The following is a 17,576-nucleotide window of genomic DNA, read 5'->3' as shown; positions in this document are numbered from 1 at the left end:
ACTGTCTTGAAAAAATATGTTGAGAATTATCTACACTGCAAACACATATTCTCTCATGTAATTTAGGAAAGTATTAACAACTGACTTACCTACTACTATTATTTATACTTCATTAGTAATTTCTTACAATTTAAAAATTTATTTATACCTACAGCAAATTAAAACTATAAAGATCTAACTATTATTACAAATACTATATAGGATCCAGGAACTTGCACCTCAAATCCAAGAATTCCAGCTTCTGTGCCAGCATTTCCTTCCCTCTCTCGCACACATAATTTGCCTATAGGGCACACTGCAGGCTGCTCTCCAAGCCTGTGAGAAACCACACAACCTTGATAGCATAGTATCAAGGTCAGCCCCCTAACCCTACCTCTGAGCAGAGTTCATTAGCTTTGACTCAGTGCCATGCTAACAGAAAAGCTGCAGCTTCCAACAGCTCAGAGTACAGGTGCAATAAACTCACATTTGCCTGCAAAATAACCTACTAGTTACCATTTGGAATTCAGTAACTTTGCTTATAAGGTAGGGATATGGCCTTCCAGGTACCTTCTCCTTCCCAGATGGGAAAAACGGAAAGAACAAAAAAAACCCCATAGGTATACGATCATTTAAGGATAATACTGAGTAGCTGAGGTTGGGATGGTCCTCTGGAGATAACACTGAGTTACTGAGTTATCTGAGCAAGTCTCCTTGCTCAGAGCAAGGTCAAGTAGAGCATGTTCCTTATGTCTGTTTCCAGTCACACTTTTAACAGCCCCAGAGAGAGAAGACTCCACCTCTCCAGGTATGCTGTGCTAGTGCTTTGGCCACCTTCACAATAAAGATTGTGAAGATGGCATTCAGACTGATTTTTGTGGGTTTCAGTTTGTGCCTATTGCCTCTTGTCCTGTTACTGGATGTCACTGAGGAGACCCTGGCTCTGCCTTCTTTACACCTTCCTTTCAGATATTAGGACACATGGACATGATCCGCTGAACCTTCTTTTCTCCAGTCTGAACACTTCCAGCTCTTCTAGTCTCTCTTTGTATGAAATATTCCCAGACCCTCAATCATCTTTGTGCCACTGTACTGGATTTGTTCCAGAAAGTCCTTCTTTGTAGTACCTTGACCTGGTCACAGACCTGACCTGGACCCAGGACCCTCAATGTCTCATCAGTGCTGAGTACAGAGGAAGGATCACTTGCCTCAATCTGCTGGCAATGCCCTTTCTCATACAACCAAGGATACCATTAGCCAGGATACTGCTGTGCCCTTCTCTGCTGCAAGGGCACACTGCTGCCTCAGGATCAGTCAGGTGTCCACCAGGACCTCCAGGTTCTCCCCCATCCAAGTTCTTTTCCAGCTAGTCAGCTGGTGTTATTCCTCCCCAGGGGCAGGACTCTGCTCTTCTTTGTTGAACTTTGATGTCATTACTCCAGCCACAGTGTCCTCCAGTGGCAACACAACCTTCTGGTGTTATCAGCTACTCCTCCCAGTTTTGTATCACCTGCCAACTTGCTGAGGGTGCGCTCTGTCCCAGCATCCAGGTCATTAATGACACTGAATAGTACTGGGCCCAGGGTTGACCCCTGGAGTACACCGGCCTGCAGCTGGATTTCATGTTGCTTATCACAATCCTTTGAGCCAGGCAGCTCAGCCAGTTCTTAATCCACCTTACTGTCCTCACTGACTTAGGCTGTACCTCAGGAGTGAGGATGGTAAGGCAGAGAATGCCAAAAGCCTTGCTGAAGTCCCTATAAACAACATCCACTGTTCTCCCTTTCTCCACTAAGATAATCTTTCATCATAGTCACAAATCTAATCTTAAGTTAATTTCCTGAAGATCATTCAGAAGCAGTCGCTTCAGAATTCTGGCATAATTTCATTATTGTTATTATTTACTTAAGCACAATGATACATCATTATTTTGGTTTTCTCCCCCAGATACACTTACTATCCATTCCATCATACCATTCCATTTCCCTCCATGCTGCAATTACTGCTGTATCACAGTGTTAATTAGAGCTCCAAGCCTGAATTTTAGTTAAACCTCTAATATGACCACACAATGCTGGAAGGAACACAGCCCTCTCACTGTATTTTGTTTGACTAAGTTCCAAGTTTGCACAATATTCAGAGAAAAAAAGCCCACTACATATACAAGGCATTGAACTTGCTTTATATTTGGAATAAATGCAAAAGAATAGACTGAAGTGGCTTACTTTCTACCCGATGTGTTACCCCAAAAGTGAGTGCATATATAGGTACCTATAGGAACAAGCTTAGTGCTTACTTCTTTGCAAGAGCTCTTCTTTCTTCTGGTGTGTAATCTAGAGATCCTATTGCTCCTTCACCTTTGGTTGGCATAAATCCAATAATGGCCAGTAAAGCTGTTCTTACTAAAATGAGAAAACAGTTAAAAACAAGGTGGCAGAAACAACTCTTATGTCATCTCATTCTAAACTCAGAAAAGTTGCAGTTCTGACTGCAAAACTTCATTATGTCCAAAGGAGCAGCCTGAATTTCATACAAGCAGCACTGGGGTTTTTTTGGTACACTGCAAGGCTTTCTTAATTTTTTTAAATGTCACATTGTAAAGAAAGGTAAGGCCATCAGCCAACACAGAGAAGAAAACACAAGTTGTGACAAAAATGTTGCATCACTATAAATACTAGAGTCCCAGACTTTAAAAACAAGTTCTGAAAATAAAATGGTAAGGCAGAACTAACATATAAATAAAGGAGGGAAGAATGTTCATAGCACATTCTTCTTTTTGTATGTGTCTTCTATTAGACATGAGTTCAGCAATTCAGTGCACACAAGCTCAGTGGTTTTCTTCTATGCAGCAGAATTTGTTCCTTTTATGTCAACATGCTGGGGAACGAACTCAAATACAACTGCTTGTAACTGAACTGTCACCTGAAACATCTCTTTGGACAACATCCATACTTGAATTTTGCTTTACATACTCATGAAATTTAAGAATTCAAGACACTTTGCTAATAGATTTGGTAAATAAATATCACATGAAGATAAGCACCACATCATAGAAACAGGGTATTTATAACTCCTATTTAGAAACACAGTATTTTCTACTCTTTAAAAAAAGATAAGAGACTCTACAAAAGTTGAAGAGTGGTGTGCTAGAAAACTCCTAAAATTTTATTAACATATTTTATAAGTGAAACTGATATACAGAAATAATTGATGCACTGTACTTAGCAAAACTAAAATTATATAAACACAAAAATACCACTTTGGTTTAACTGTGTAACCTCTCAATTTCTGGGACAATACTTAAAAAAATAAAGGTAGAAAAGAGTCAGTTATTCTCAACTCAGACCATAATGTCTTTCCTCATGAGTGTTCAGAACTACAGCATTAAAATTAAAAACTCCCCTCAATTAATATTCAAGCTGTTTTAGTGATTACACAAAAACTGGGTAAACTAACAGGATTTATTTTCATAAGAACAACTACAAAAAAACCCACAAAGAATATGCTAAGTAGTCTGAAAATTCTTAATGCTTGTGCATCCAAAAAAAGAAGAGCTCACCATGGCCCCTCAGTTTCTCAACCTTTTCACCCTGCATTTATTTAATACCATCCCCAAATCCTCCTATGTCACTCTTTCAAGACCTTACATTTCTCAAATTCTCCCATACTTTTATGCCTCAAAATGTGTCCTCTCCCTCTATGCACATTCTTTGTGAGATTTTTTTTCAGTTTAAAGATCAAGTTGCTTGATGGGGGGTTCATTTTCCAAATAATTGTTACTTACTACTCCATGAAGGCTGCCATGTTTCAGGATGATGCCCTGAGATGCTTAAACAAATTTTCTTCCCCACTTCAAACCTGCCATTGGCCTTCAAAGGAAGAGGAAGGATACAATAAAATATGCTGGAAGTTAAATCTTGGGTTTTGGTACAAGTTGTAAAAATTGTAATAAAAAAAATTCTGTATGCTAACAATAAATGATAATTATATTACTACCAACCTCACAAAATTGGCATTCAACTTTCTGAACAAAGAATTCTGTCATCTGACTCTATTAATGCTGTAAGAAAACCTTCTACAAAACTGTGCACGAAGGAGGGCCTTTGCCTCAAACTACAGGTCTGTCTTCCTACATGTGAGTAATGTTTCCAATAGAAACCAAAAGGGTCCATGGAGAGTACAGAAAGTTAGACAATCACATCAGCAATATGATTTCTCCTGGAGAAGAAGTTTCCATTTATTAGGTGCAAAGCTTCAAGCAATTACAGATTACCAAAGCCACCTTGGAAGACTTTCTGGACTTCAACTGACAGCATGAACTGTACTATATCACCTTTCCTACAAAAATAACGTTATATTATGTACCAAGAATCTCTCTCTCTGACACCTATGGTTAAATTGATGACATAAAAAAGAAAAACCAGTAAGCTTGCTTACTTACCGTCAGCAGAATAATGCTGGGTGGTTTCATGGGATATTCAGGTGGTAGCACTATTCGCCCATGATAAATCCCTCCATCAAAATCTGAATCTGGAGGGCCTCTAACAGTGAAGTGCCATTCAAAAAGATTATCCTAAAATGTCCCCATCAGTGGAAGAAGAAAAAAAAGAAGAGTTTGTCACAGAAATAGACAACTACACGCCATTTTCTTGAACAAGGATGGCTAAAGAAATGGCACACAACAGAAGTTTTATGAAGCCAAAAATCAAATGGAAGGGTAAATAGAACCAACACAGCACTAGGAATAAAATATTGTAGCCTTCTAGCAATTTGCTTACACAATGACTTCACTGAAACCCTCAAAATGATTATCCAAACTCCTCACTCTAGTTGTATCAATTATGACAACAGTCTTATTACCCAACAGATGGAAAACTGAGTCAGATAAGAGAAAACTGGATCTTTGCCTCAGTAAACAATAATTTCTGGAGAACCAAGGGGATGCCTACACCAAGAAAGAACATTAATGACAGTCTCCCCAAAGCCCCTTCCATGCACAGGGACTTGACTCACATCGCAGAGAATTCACATCCTCTTTTGCTTCTCCACTAACAATCCTGAAACAGCTACTGTGCCTTACTGCAAGAGGAACACTTTGAAATTTAGATTATTTTCACTGGACATATAACTAACTTCTCATTATTTCTCTGGGGTTCTGAGTTTGGCTTTATGTATGAGAACCCTTGCTGCCCACAACTTCCCAAATATTTACAAGCAAAACAACTCCTCCTGTTAGGACAGGAGTCCAAATGAGGCTTGCTGTCAGTGAATGACATCTCTCAACTAATGCTGAACCCGGGTATTACAAGGTTGGGACTGCCCACCCAGTTACAACTTTTTCAAGTACACGAGGTGACTGTCAACATTTCCAGAATTTCCTTTCATCTGCCACTGTTCTCTTCCCAGCGAGTCACTGTTCTAATCCAGAAATAAGATCTTCATGTAAGTTACAAATAATTAAACTCTACATGAATTAAACCCTACATTTCACTACTGGAAAGGCAAACACAGGGTACAGATAAAAACTAGTTGATAGTATGGTATATTTTACAGCACCTAGGAAGACACATTATTATGCAAGCAAGTTAAGTGTGTTATGCATTTCTGTGAACAGCTAAATCAAACCTCCCAACCATAGAACACTGCCCTTTTAATTAATCCTGTGAAATCAGAAGGGATTTCTGTTTAAGCTTCTAACCACAAGAACATCATTGTCCTCTCAGCCCAAAAACTTAATTGGGTGTTAGGTGGACTTCTAGAAGCTTCTGCTTAAGTGAAATCTATGTCTCTTACAATGCATCCAGAATTGTACCCATTTACATTTTTCACAGGGTTTTTTTTTAATGTAAAAGAGCAAAACCTTAGGGATCACTTAGGGTTAAATGTTTCATTAAGCAACTCAGCAACTGAGCCAGATATCAGCTTTGGGTGTATAAAGCTTAAGTTAAATATTATGCCTTTATGCAGTCTCAGGAAAGAGATGGGGGAAAAAACATACCCATGCTATAAAACTACTCAGGTGTGATATAAACCCATTATTGTGCACTTTCACTGACAACCTGGAACTACAGTACCATTGAAGTGGAATTTTGCTGCTGATTTCCCACATAGGAAAAAAAAAAGGTCTGTTAGCATTTAAATATGTACATTTTCAATACCTATGCATTACAGAGAGGTATAATTAGAGTATATATGAATAACACTGCCTAACTAAAAGTTCTTGCAAACATATAGAGAAACAAACCTCCAAAGGCTGTGCATGATAATGATCTGTAGGATCCTTCAGTTCTGCAGCCTCTTTCATCAAACGTTTAACAGCTGAAGAAAAAGAAAGTGTAAGACATGGAAATTAAGAAAATAAATTAATATGCATAGCATACAAAAATACATAAACATTTCACTCTTTTCCACTAACTAATCTTTTCCAGCATATACCAGCTTCTTCACTAGGGTTCATAGTTCAAGACACAATATAAACTACTCACGATGAATAAACCTTAAATGAGTTATACAAGGACAAAGTCATGAAAAATATGTTGCATGGTCAGAGTTTCTCAACACTGAACACTGGGACTAAAGTAGTTTTATACTAATAATTGCAGCAAAGACATGAGGAAAAATATACGTATTGTTAACAGTTTCAGGCTACAAGATGTACAAGGCTAACAACCTCAATATTTTATTATAAAGGACACCATGTGAATCTTTAAACAACTGCTGAATAGCTTTGTCCTGACACCTCCCATGACAGCCATATGACTACACCCTTAGTTGTTCAAAAGGAGGTCACAGTAAGATTTGAGAGAAACCAACACATCAACAGTAAGAGGAGATGAAGTTTTACACTAGATTTGAAAACACACATGCATGGCCAGAAAAATTTACCCATGGTCTTTGCACTTTGAAACTGCTACCGAGTGTGGACAGACAGGTATTTTTCTATCCTAAATTCAGGATAGTCATTAGTAACCCTCTCTAATCTTCTACTTCAGAAATATCAGCATCAGCTGTATCTTCTGCATCTCCTTTTCCTGGAACTTTAGTAAGTTCCATTACATCACTTGTCCTGCCAGGTGCCCTAATGGGCATCATATGTTAATGCCTAATAAAAAACTCAGCCAAACTGAAGAGCAGACCGAACATAAGAACTGCAGACAAGAAATTCAAGGATGCCACCTCATGAATAAGGTTAGGTAGAAAGTTCTTATTCCCTCCTACATACAGGAAAAAGTTCAAATACCAGTTACCTCTTTAATCAGTAACATAGGAACAGGATACCTTAATCCATCCTCCACATTCAATTCAAACCCTGAGTGTCCCTGCTACTCACATAATTATTTAACTACAAAGAAGGAGAAACACTGCTCAAATTTCCTTACAGTGTAAGCATTAAGATACAGTGAAAGTGAACTGCAGTTCCTTGCTTTACAAAGCCTCATATCACCAGATGACTGTAGGCTTTGTACCATGCTCAGATGCCAGGGCTTTACTCACTTTCATGATGATGTGAGGAAAGCTACTCTAACCTACCCACAGAGCAATTTAATTCTAATCTACTGTGAAAAGCTCTTTTCCTCCTTCACACTTCTCAACAGCTATAAACAACAGCTCAAAGTTTAATAATTTCACTTATTACAACCCAAAAAGAAAACAGACTTTGTGGAAATTTGCTGCTTCCAGTTGTCCCAATTATGCAGTTGCCAGGGGGAGATGTCAATCAAACACCCTGCAGAGCCCCCCACATCCTGTGGCTCCACTGAATAACACTTTGTCTCCATCTTCATTAAAGTTTATCAGTTCATTAGCAGGGAATAAGAAAACCAGCCTGGACCAGAAAAAGCTTCAGACCCAACACTGCTTGACAGCCAACAAGCCTGGGCATTTGCCTTCAGAAGAGAAGTGGCATGCACCAGGATGAGCTAATTCAGGACTGAACATCCAGTGAAGCAAAAGGGTAACCATGAGAAAACTGAGAACATACGTAACAAAGCCTAATGAAGATAGAATAGTCATGGACAAGGCAGACAACTGTTACTGAGATTTCCGAGACCAAGAGGGACCAAGACAGAAATACAGTCTCCCCTATTAGCATCATGTGCAGTTACCCATGATCACTGAGGGACAACTACTAGAGAAAAATATTATTCCACTCCTGGGGCATAAAATACAGCAAAATCTAATTTAGCTTTTGTATATCATAGTGCAAATTTGCTTATAAAAAGTTTTCAGTATTAACCAACCTAGGATATCTTAAGAATATATCAGGTGACCTAATTGCAGCCTTCCAGTACCTGAAGGGAGCCTAAAAGAAAGAGGGAGAGGGACTTTTTACAAGAGCATATAGTGACAGGACAAGGCAGAGTGGCTTCAAACTGAGAGTAGGTTTAGATTAGATATTATGAGGAAGTTCTTTCCTATGAGGGTAGTGAGGCAGTGGAACAGGTTGCCCAGAGAAGCTGAGGATGCCCCATCCCTGGAAATGTTAAAGGCCAGGCTGGATGGAACTCTGAGTAACCTGGTCTAGTGAAAGGTGTCCCTGCCCCTGGCAGGGGGGTTGGAACTAGATGATCTTAAGGTCCCTTCAACCCAAGCTTTTCTGTGATTCTAAGAAGCATATGTATACAAAAAAGGCTGAGAGGTGGGGCTGTTCAGCCTGGAGAACAGAAGGCTCTGGGGAGACCTTACCGTGGCACTTCAATACCTAGAAGATGCTTACAAGAAAGAAACTTTCTACCACAGCCTCTTGGGACAGGACACGGAGCAAAGAGAGTAGCTTTAGATTGGACGTATGGAAGGAACTCTCTCTGGTGAGTGTGGTGAGGCACTGGAACAGGCTGCCCAGAGAAGCTCTGGATGCCTCATCCCTGGAAATGCTGAAGGTCAAATTGGATGGAGCTTTGAGCTGTGATCTAGTTGAAGGTGTCCCTGCCTGCAACAGGAAGGCTGGACTACTCCTTAAAGATCCCTCCCAACGAAAACCATTCTGTGGTTCTCTTTCCATATTGCTGAAAAATGTCAACTGACAGGATGCAAGAAAAGCCCGGAGCGATAAAGGTTCATTCTGAGAATGTGTAATCCAGTGAAGAAAGCATTAAATTGTTTCTTCCTTAAGCACTGCTGCAATATTCATGAACACAGTCCCTCCTTTGGCTACTGAAAACCTCAATGAAAGAAACAAACAAAGTTCGAAGTCTGCCTGCAACAAGTACATGACATTCTTATCCAAATATCATTAAAAATAGTTTTGATGCAAAATATGGTATTTCAACTCAAAGTCACACTGAATCATCTGAGTAAATGTTTGGCAATGGCAATTCTGAAAAATGAGAATGGTTTGGGCCCATTCAAAATAAAAAACTGCAAACTGTCAATAAAGTCAAAGAGTATCACTAATACAGCCAAAAAAAAATTAAAATCGAGACATTCAGTTTGTAAAAGATAGGTTTTAGAGACAAAATAGTCATTTTTTAATGTGGCATGACCATCAGCATGAGAAATAGCCATGCTTTTGCAGGTACGCTCAGCAACACTTTATCATAATGTTCATCAAAATTAAGTCTTCAGGAAATTTAGTGCCTGGACTAACACTAGGGACAAAGGAGAGCTCCAACTCAGCAGGAAGTGTAGGAGCTCTCTACTGCTCTGGGAAGGGAAGGAAAGAAAGAGTGGGTGCTATGGGTCAGAGGCTCTGCCTGACAATCTACCTATTGTGTTACACTGAACTTAACTAATTTTTCTAAAAAGCAAAACATGGATATTAAATTCTGAGAACCAAATTTAAAGCCACCAGCTTGCTTTAGGATTGAGCAGTGGTGGAATAATTAATGAGCAAAATCTGCACAATGTATGCATGTCCAATTTGCAGATTTATTTCTAACAAAAACTGTGTCCTGTCAAATCTCACTTTTATTAGTGTTTACTTTAAGCTATCCTGAAACTTCTGTTCCCACAACCATTTCTCTTGAGGTCACATTCAGGTATTTCTGCTATCGTGCCCAAGTATGCACCTTGTGGCTGGGAAACTTCTATATACAGAAAATTCAAGTGATCAGTCTTCACAAATGCCAATATTACTGCTTAAAGTAATTTGAATACTGGTGGTGTTCTCTCAGTAAAAAATCATGTCTTTTTTTTTTTAAAAAAAAAAGGTTGTGCATGACAGGATCTTCCTCAAATGGACAGGAACCGTTTCATTCTATCAATTTTCAGTTCTACTGTTTGAAAAAGAAAACACATAATGAACGAATAAATAAAGGAACCCAAAACAGCTGGCATACAGCTAGAGATCTCTTAATCTTTCAAGCTGACTTATCTGATCTGGGAAAAAAGGAATAAAACAACCTGACAGCTTTTACTGCTTCAGCAAATGCTTTCTACCCTTTTTTTAGTGGCTGCTATGATATTTTTTCTTCATTTTAAGCAAGATTTAGACATCTACACAGGAGAAATACAAAAAAAGTAGTACGTTTTTCCCAAGGCTCTGCTGACCAACATAAGTAAGGACGCAGTTTACTTGTTGAACACAGGTTTTCCTATAAAACCCTTCATCCCAGAGAAACTTTTATAACTTCTCAGTTCACTTAAGCTATTAGTAAAATACAAGCTATCTGCATTATGTGTTTGTCTATTAATGATGTTACTATGTACAATTAGGAAAAATATTAGACAGTAATTTTAGAAGAATTAAAATTGAAACATCACAAAACAGTGTTTCCTCCCCCTCCATTCCATATCTGACCACTGAGCTAAGACTGCCCGACCCATGGCTGGTGTAACCACCAAATGACTTCAGAGCTCACTGTGCTGAGAGTCACCTGCTGAATCACCACCACCAGTCCTCCCAGCAGCCCAAAGCACCCGGAAACCCATTAACACAAACTGCCTCTACTGGCATTCAAAATAAAACCCCATTTACTAAAGATATCTTTAAATTTCATGTAAGGAGAAAAATAACAGTGAATAATAGTCAGTAGTTCACCTGCCCAAAGACTGGATAACTCCATTAAAAAATAAAGTAAGGATTAGGTTTTGTAAAGTACATAGAAATTCTTGTAAGGTGACAACACTTGATGAGCTTTGACATTCCAAGTCCAAAAAAAAAAATCACCCTAATTGATGTGGTCACTAAAGCATGCAAGAGAAGAGTCACAACAGACTGGAGAGTTATGAAATACTTTTACAACAGCTCTTTGATATGGAGTGTGGTATCTTTTCAAGTAGTGTTGAACTCTAGAGGGCAGTTTATTAAATCTAAACATGCAGCAACTCTAACAGGTTCACAGCAACCCGCAAAGTGTCACTGGATCACTTTGTGTCAACTACTCCTTGTGGACGTGATTCTCCTGGACAGCTTAGAACCTGTGAATGATGTGTGATCACTACTGAACTAAAAACAAGAGAAGAGGAAAAAGGGGGGCTTGAGATAAGTACTCTGAAATATCAATTAAAATCTTTTTGGAGAATAGTGTTAAGGGGTATTTACTCTTGAAATAAATCTGAGTTACCACATTTTCAAGTGAGCTCCACATCACTAGTGCTCTTCTCTACCCCTGCATTTCTTCTGTTTATTCATTCTGCCCCCATCTTAACCCCTCCAAGTTCACATTTGTCTTTAAATAGATTTTTCGGTTCCTGTAGACATTTTTGTATATCATTTCACAAAATTGTGGTTATATTTTCATAAAAATTTGCATATCAGTTTATAGACACTTATTTTTTAATCAAGACTACAATTAAAGTTTCATTAGGATCCAGATACCTGATCTTTCTTTATTAAAAAGGTCCAAACAAATAAATGTCCCAGTCGCACCCATCCAAAATAAAATCCCTGGAAGACAGATGAAACTTCCACGTGGGCAAGTCCTTTAAACTGCTGATGAGGAGAATGTACTACATATTTTGTTTCTTTAAAACTCTTTTACAAAATATTCCCTACCACCTCTGTCTCTGATGGGACAGTGGACTGCTGTCCACTTTGCTCTGATAACTCAGCAACCAAGCAAAGATTTACAGATTTTTCAGTCTTCTGGAACCAGAAAGCCAGCAGTAGAAGAAGCAACCCATAATGCTAACGATCCTTCCCATACTGCCACTGGCCACCTCATCAAACCTACATCCTCCAGTACCAGAGGAATGGGCAAAACGAAGAAGAGTTAAAATCTCAGTCTTGGTCTCCTTAAAATGGTGAACAGCATCACCATTTTAAAGTCACCTCTACCAAAATCTCCTACAGTTTCAACATCATTATTCTAAATATCATAAAGTATGGAACACAATTCTTCATACTAAAGAAATCACACTCCTCTGTCTAAATGAAAGCAGCCACAGGTCACAAAATTGCTTTTATTTTCAGATTTGGTGTCTTGGTTTAAGCCCAGCTGGCAACTAAAGACCACTTCCTCCCAGTGCTCCACCCTGGTGGGAGGAGTACTGGGGGGGAAAAAAAGTAAAACTTCTGGGTTGAGGTAAGAACAGTTTAATAAATGAAATAAAATAAAATACAATAATACTAATGATAATAACAAAATTAATTATAACTATGGTAATGAAAAAGAGAGAGATAGAGAAATAAAACCCCAGGAAAACAAGGGATGCTCACCACCCACTAAGCAATGTCCAGCACATCTCCAGTAGCAATTGGTCCCTCCCAGCTTATATACTGGGCATGACGTTCTGTGGTATGGAATATCTCTTTGGACAGTTTGGGTCAGCTGTCCTGCCCTTGCTCCCTGACTTCTTGTGTCCCTCCTTACTGGCAGAGCACATGACACAGAAAAGTCTTTGACTTTGGGTATGCACCACTTAGCCACAACCAAAACACCAGTGTGTTATCAATATTATTCTCATCCTAAATCCAAACCACAGCACTGAACCAGCTACTAGGAAAAAAAATGAAATCTATCCCAGCCAAAAATGGGACTTTTGGTTTGGCAGTTCCTTTGACTTTTGCTACTAAACAAATAGAAATGCCATTTGCCAAGAATGCCAGCTGCTTTCCATCATCAAGGTCTCAGATATTCCCTTTCTCAAGACCCTAAATAGCTGTTTTACATCTTCACAGTTTCACGTACACTCTTTTACAAGACCCACAAACCTTCTGTACTCATACAAACTTTAACAACTATAAAAAAAAGAATGCTTTTAATTAGTTTCATCTTGCTTTCTTCTCACCCTCAGAAACAATCAACCTTTAGCCCTCATTTCCCTCAGGGCAGTAGGAAGTACAGCACTCTTCTTGTATTTACAATTCAAAACAACTGTTCAGTCAACACAACAGGAGATAAAACTTACCAAATGTAAAGTGCTTGTTGAACATGCAAAGATCAAACAATGTCTTCTTCAGTCTTAATAAATTTTTAACATCTGTTCAACTTTTTATTTTTAAACAATCTATCCTTATTTCATACACGGAAGGTACTAAGCAGCTCAGTAGCTACTGGCTATTTCCTATCAACTCTGTTTTATTAACAAAGAACAGACATATGCTTGTTGGCAAGGAACACCGTACAAAGTACAGAGTGGAGAAAGAAGCGTAGTTTGAAGAAGCAGCAGCAAATGCACTGAGGATGACAGCTAAGAGAGGATCACAATCTCAGCATCGTTATGTTTCCTGTATGTCCAAAATCCCAAAGCACCGGGCAACAAAGGCGGGATACACGTGCCACGCCTCTCTCCAAGTGCTCTCCCCAGGCCTCCAGTGCCCTCCCTAATCAAATTCTCGATGAGGTGGTCTGTTGAAAACAAAACCAACTCTGCCCATAACAAAATAAAAAAGCACTGTTGTTTGTGGGCTCTGTGTGAGGCACCATAAGTAGCTGTTCATAATTCTTCAAGTGTCTGTGCTAATACCTGCTCAGACGCCTGGTAACAGCCTACGTGAGAGACTGTCACTACAGAAACAGTGACTACAAGATTTGGTGTCTGATCTTGCAGCAGGCTAAGGGTCACAGCTCTTGGGGGAAAAAAAAGTAAAGAGATTACTCCAAGTACCTGTCATAAATTTCAGAAAATAGGGATGTTCCTGAAGCATGAAGAGGATGAAGTCTGTGCTTTAGTCAGCTGAGCTTTAATATTGATGCAAGAGGTTTATCAACCATATGGTAGCAGGCTGACATACATTGACTAATTCATTTTGAAATCCTAAGACAAAAAATAGCTTGCCCTTTTACAAGTGCCAAAAATACACACAAAAATATGAAGCAACAGCTTACAAGGCTTTGCTTTATTGCAGCAATACAAAGAAGCCTGAAGTGCGGAGTGTGAAATTTCTTCCCTTCCAAAATTAATGGCCTTTTGGGGAAGAAATAAAAAAGGAAATTTAAGTTCATAGGCAGTGCGAGAAGACAGGGTCAGGTGAATGCCCCCATAGCTTCTTGCCCTTATAAAGGGTAACTAACAGGAGCCAGCAGCAGCTTGGCCATGCCCAGACCTGCAGTGGCCGTGGGCTGTACCTATGGCAAACCGAGAGCTGCCAGAGCACCAGCTGTGCTGCCTCTCATCGACAGAGACACGGTGTGAAGGAGAACAACTTGCTCTGCGTTATGGAGAGTTACCATCTTTTAGATACGTCAGGATGAACTCACAGCCATAGAAACCAGGATAAGGAAGAAGATGAACACACTGCCTAGGAGCAATCAGCAGCAGGACAAAGCTGTGCAGCAATACTGCACTTTAGGTGATCTGCTTGAAAGCACACAAAAAGCACGGCACTAGAGAGGCAAATTGATCCCCACTCATCAATCTGGTCTAGCACAGCCCCTCACAGAAGAGGGATCCATATATAACCAAAGATGAACTTCAATTCTTGACATAGCTCTACAGTAGATTTTGGTTTAAAAAAGAAGATCAATAAAAGCGCAAGTTTATTTTAACAAAATTTTCCTATATGAAATTTGTTTTCCTCTTTGATATTTCAGCTAAAGCCTACTATAATCATTAAAACAACTTATACTAAAATGGTAAGTAGTATTTGCCCTCTTTAAAACTACAGACCAGACAGAAGTCACGATGTGGAAACAGTTTTGCTCAAGTTCAAAAGCAGATTTCAACAGGAGAAGCCTCTTGTACAGGTACAAAATTATTACTTTTTCCACTCTGTCTCAAGATAGCACATTCCAAATCCCTAAAGCTGACCTAAAGGTTACCAGCTTGGGTCTTCCTCTGTTCAAGCCAAGGCAACAACAACAGGCACAAGGACAGCTTCTAGTTCTAAAGCCTTAGAGGGCTCAGGTATCAAAATAATCCCTTTAGTCCACAGATGACACAACCACTTGAAATAGGAAATATGGTGGATTTTTTCATGTATTTTCAGTGCATTTACATTAATTGAAACCATCTTAATGTCAGAATACTCTACATTCATTTTCCTATGGAACAGCACGGGTGCTGAAAATCAAGTCTAGTAAAGGTAATTTTCTCTTGAAATTAAGGGAAACTAGTAACAACAGAGAGGAATATTTCTAAATTAAACCACAAATATTTGTCCCCTCCACCCAGATCTCAGGGGCTCATTACACAGCACACCAGCACTGTTTTCAATGACGTGGCAAACAACACCTAGTGAGCACGTTTGTGTGGCCTTGTAAATTCACATATGCCACATATCCAGCACATCGCCCTAAAAAAAAAAGTATTCTTTCCTGGTATTTTAAACTTATACAAGTTCATTATTCGCTTAGTGATCCTTCTTATCTTTCAGTTATGCAACTTGGGTGTAAGGGTAAGGGACATAATTTAGCAATAGATACATCATCCACATGAGGCATGTTTGTAAACAAGCCTGTCATTGACATATGTATGGTACAAGTCATCATAGCATTCAGTTTTTCCCCACCTTCCATGCTCCCATACAGGATGTATTATTAAGGAATAAAGCCACTCTTCAAAGCTGATAATGCTTATTTCTCAAAACCAGATATGGGGAAAGCAAGGGCAAGACAGCGACTGACATACAAACCCAACTTGACTTTACAAGCTGTGGGAGAGGTTTTGCTCCAGCAGTGTCAGCCCTCCAGCTGTGCAAGCAGCTCCGGGGGGGAAACCCGAGGACAGCTGGTCAGGGGCCACTGATCCAACAAAGCCATACAGGAGGGACACGACCTGCTCTCCATTCCCTTTCCTGGGAAGCAAAATTTTCTCTTCCAGTAGTATTTCTCCTGGCATCGCCCACATCTCTTGAGGCACCTCTTTCACTTCAAGGATTCAAAAGAAAGCCTAGGACTTGTAGGTATGAATTTTAACATGGAAACATGTCAAGTCGAACATGTGAACAAACACACACACACACACACACACACAAGTAAATACAGCCTGTATAGCAACACTTCAATGAAACAAACTGACGCCACCCAGGCTAAGAGACCTTTGCCAATCCGTCCCCTCACAGGCACCTGCTTGGACAGGAGGCGATGCCAGGGGAGCAGGGCACACACAGCCATTTACCTTTGACTAAGGGTTCAAAGGTACGTTTCCAGGAACCAGCAAAAAAACGCGTGGGCGCACACACAGACAGAGACCTGGCAGCTGGCGTGTTTTGAACCGAATTAAGCTCGGAGGGCGGTTCCAGCGCCATCGCACTGCGAAGGAGAACGGACCCGGCCGGCCTCCGCCTGAACGCCGCCGCTCCCCGGCGGACCCACCACGGCGGCACCGCCGCGGCCGCGGCCCCGTCCCTCCCCTCCGCCGTGACCCCCGTCTCTCCTCCCCGCCACGGCCTTGGCCCCGGCTGCGGCCCCCGAGCCCCCCGCGACCCGGCCGCATCGGCCCGGGCAGCCCCTCAGGCACGGCCGCCGCCGCCCCCGCCCGGCCCCGCCGCCTACCCGGGCTCTTGAGGTTGTACCGGGCCTCCATGGCAGCGGGCACCGCTCGCTGCCTCCGCGGCGGCTCCGGCGGCCGGGGGAGGAGGAAGGCCGGGCCCAGCCCAGCCCGCCTCGCCTTGGGAAACTCCCCTGACGTGGCAGCGGCGGCGACAGCCCCGCCAGGACCGCGGGGGGAGGCACCTGCCGGCCGGCACCGCCCCGGGCCCGGCCCCGGAACTGCAGCCGGCAGGGGACGCGGTGGTGCGGTACCCGGGCCGCGGTTCTGCTGTGGGGGCTGCAGGAGTGAAAATCCCCCCTCTGCGTGCCCGGCTCGTCTCAGCCTCCACCCACAGAGAGGATGGGATGAGGTGCTCGGGACTTCATGGTTTGAAAACCATGGGTTTGAAAACTGGGAGTTTAGAAAAGGGGCTTCCAGGACCCCACAGAGCCAGCGCACACCTCGGCCCAAAAGACTTAACTGTACTGTAAGACTTAGCGGCATCTTGTTTGTTGGTTTTCAGGATCGTGAAAGACTGAAACGGTATCATACGCCAATGATTGTTAGTTTAGGCAAGAATTATCGGCAAGAACTTAACTTGATTGCCACCTTTTCCATGCCACAGTGCCAGACGGATATTTGTTTGCCTCTACAACTTGACCTCTCTGTCACCTGGTTACAGGCACTGCACACTTGGATAGCACCGTTAAGAATTTATAGCTAAGAAAATATCTAAAGTGGTCAGAATATCAGCAGTCTCAGTTTCCCTTTGATTCCGCACAAGCTGTAAATAAGAAACCTGT

At 41.0% G+C, this 17,576-nt stretch overlaps 1 protein-coding gene across 1 annotated transcript in view; it reads right to left on the bottom strand.

The window, feature by feature from the left end:
* Positions 1-16,957, bottom strand: part of UBE2J1 (ubiquitin conjugating enzyme E2 J1) — a 28,095-nt gene extending 11,138 nt beyond the window's left edge. The window contains exons 1-5 of the mRNA XM_032683410.1: positions 16,797-16,957; positions 6,224-6,297; positions 4,421-4,552; positions 3,764-3,848; positions 2,276-2,381 (exon numbers count right to left, since the gene is read on the bottom strand). Coding sequence (XP_032539301.1) covers positions 2,276-2,381; positions 3,764-3,848; positions 4,421-4,552; positions 6,224-6,297; positions 16,797-16,827 — 428 coding nt within the window. The 5' untranslated portion in view covers positions 16,828-16,957. The remainder of the gene's footprint in view (positions 1-2,275; positions 2,382-3,763; positions 3,849-4,420; positions 4,553-6,223; positions 6,298-16,796) is intronic.
* Positions 16,958-17,576: the final 619 nt, after the last annotated feature.

Source organism: Chiroxiphia lanceolata, chromosome 3, assembly GCF_009829145.1.
Source record: "Chiroxiphia lanceolata isolate bChiLan1 chromosome 3, bChiLan1.pri, whole genome shotgun sequence".
NCBI lineage: Eukaryota > Metazoa > Chordata > Aves > Passeriformes > Pipridae > Chiroxiphia > Chiroxiphia lanceolata.
Note: the sequence above shows the minus strand (reverse complement) of the source record. Positions and strands in the feature narration are given on the sequence as shown.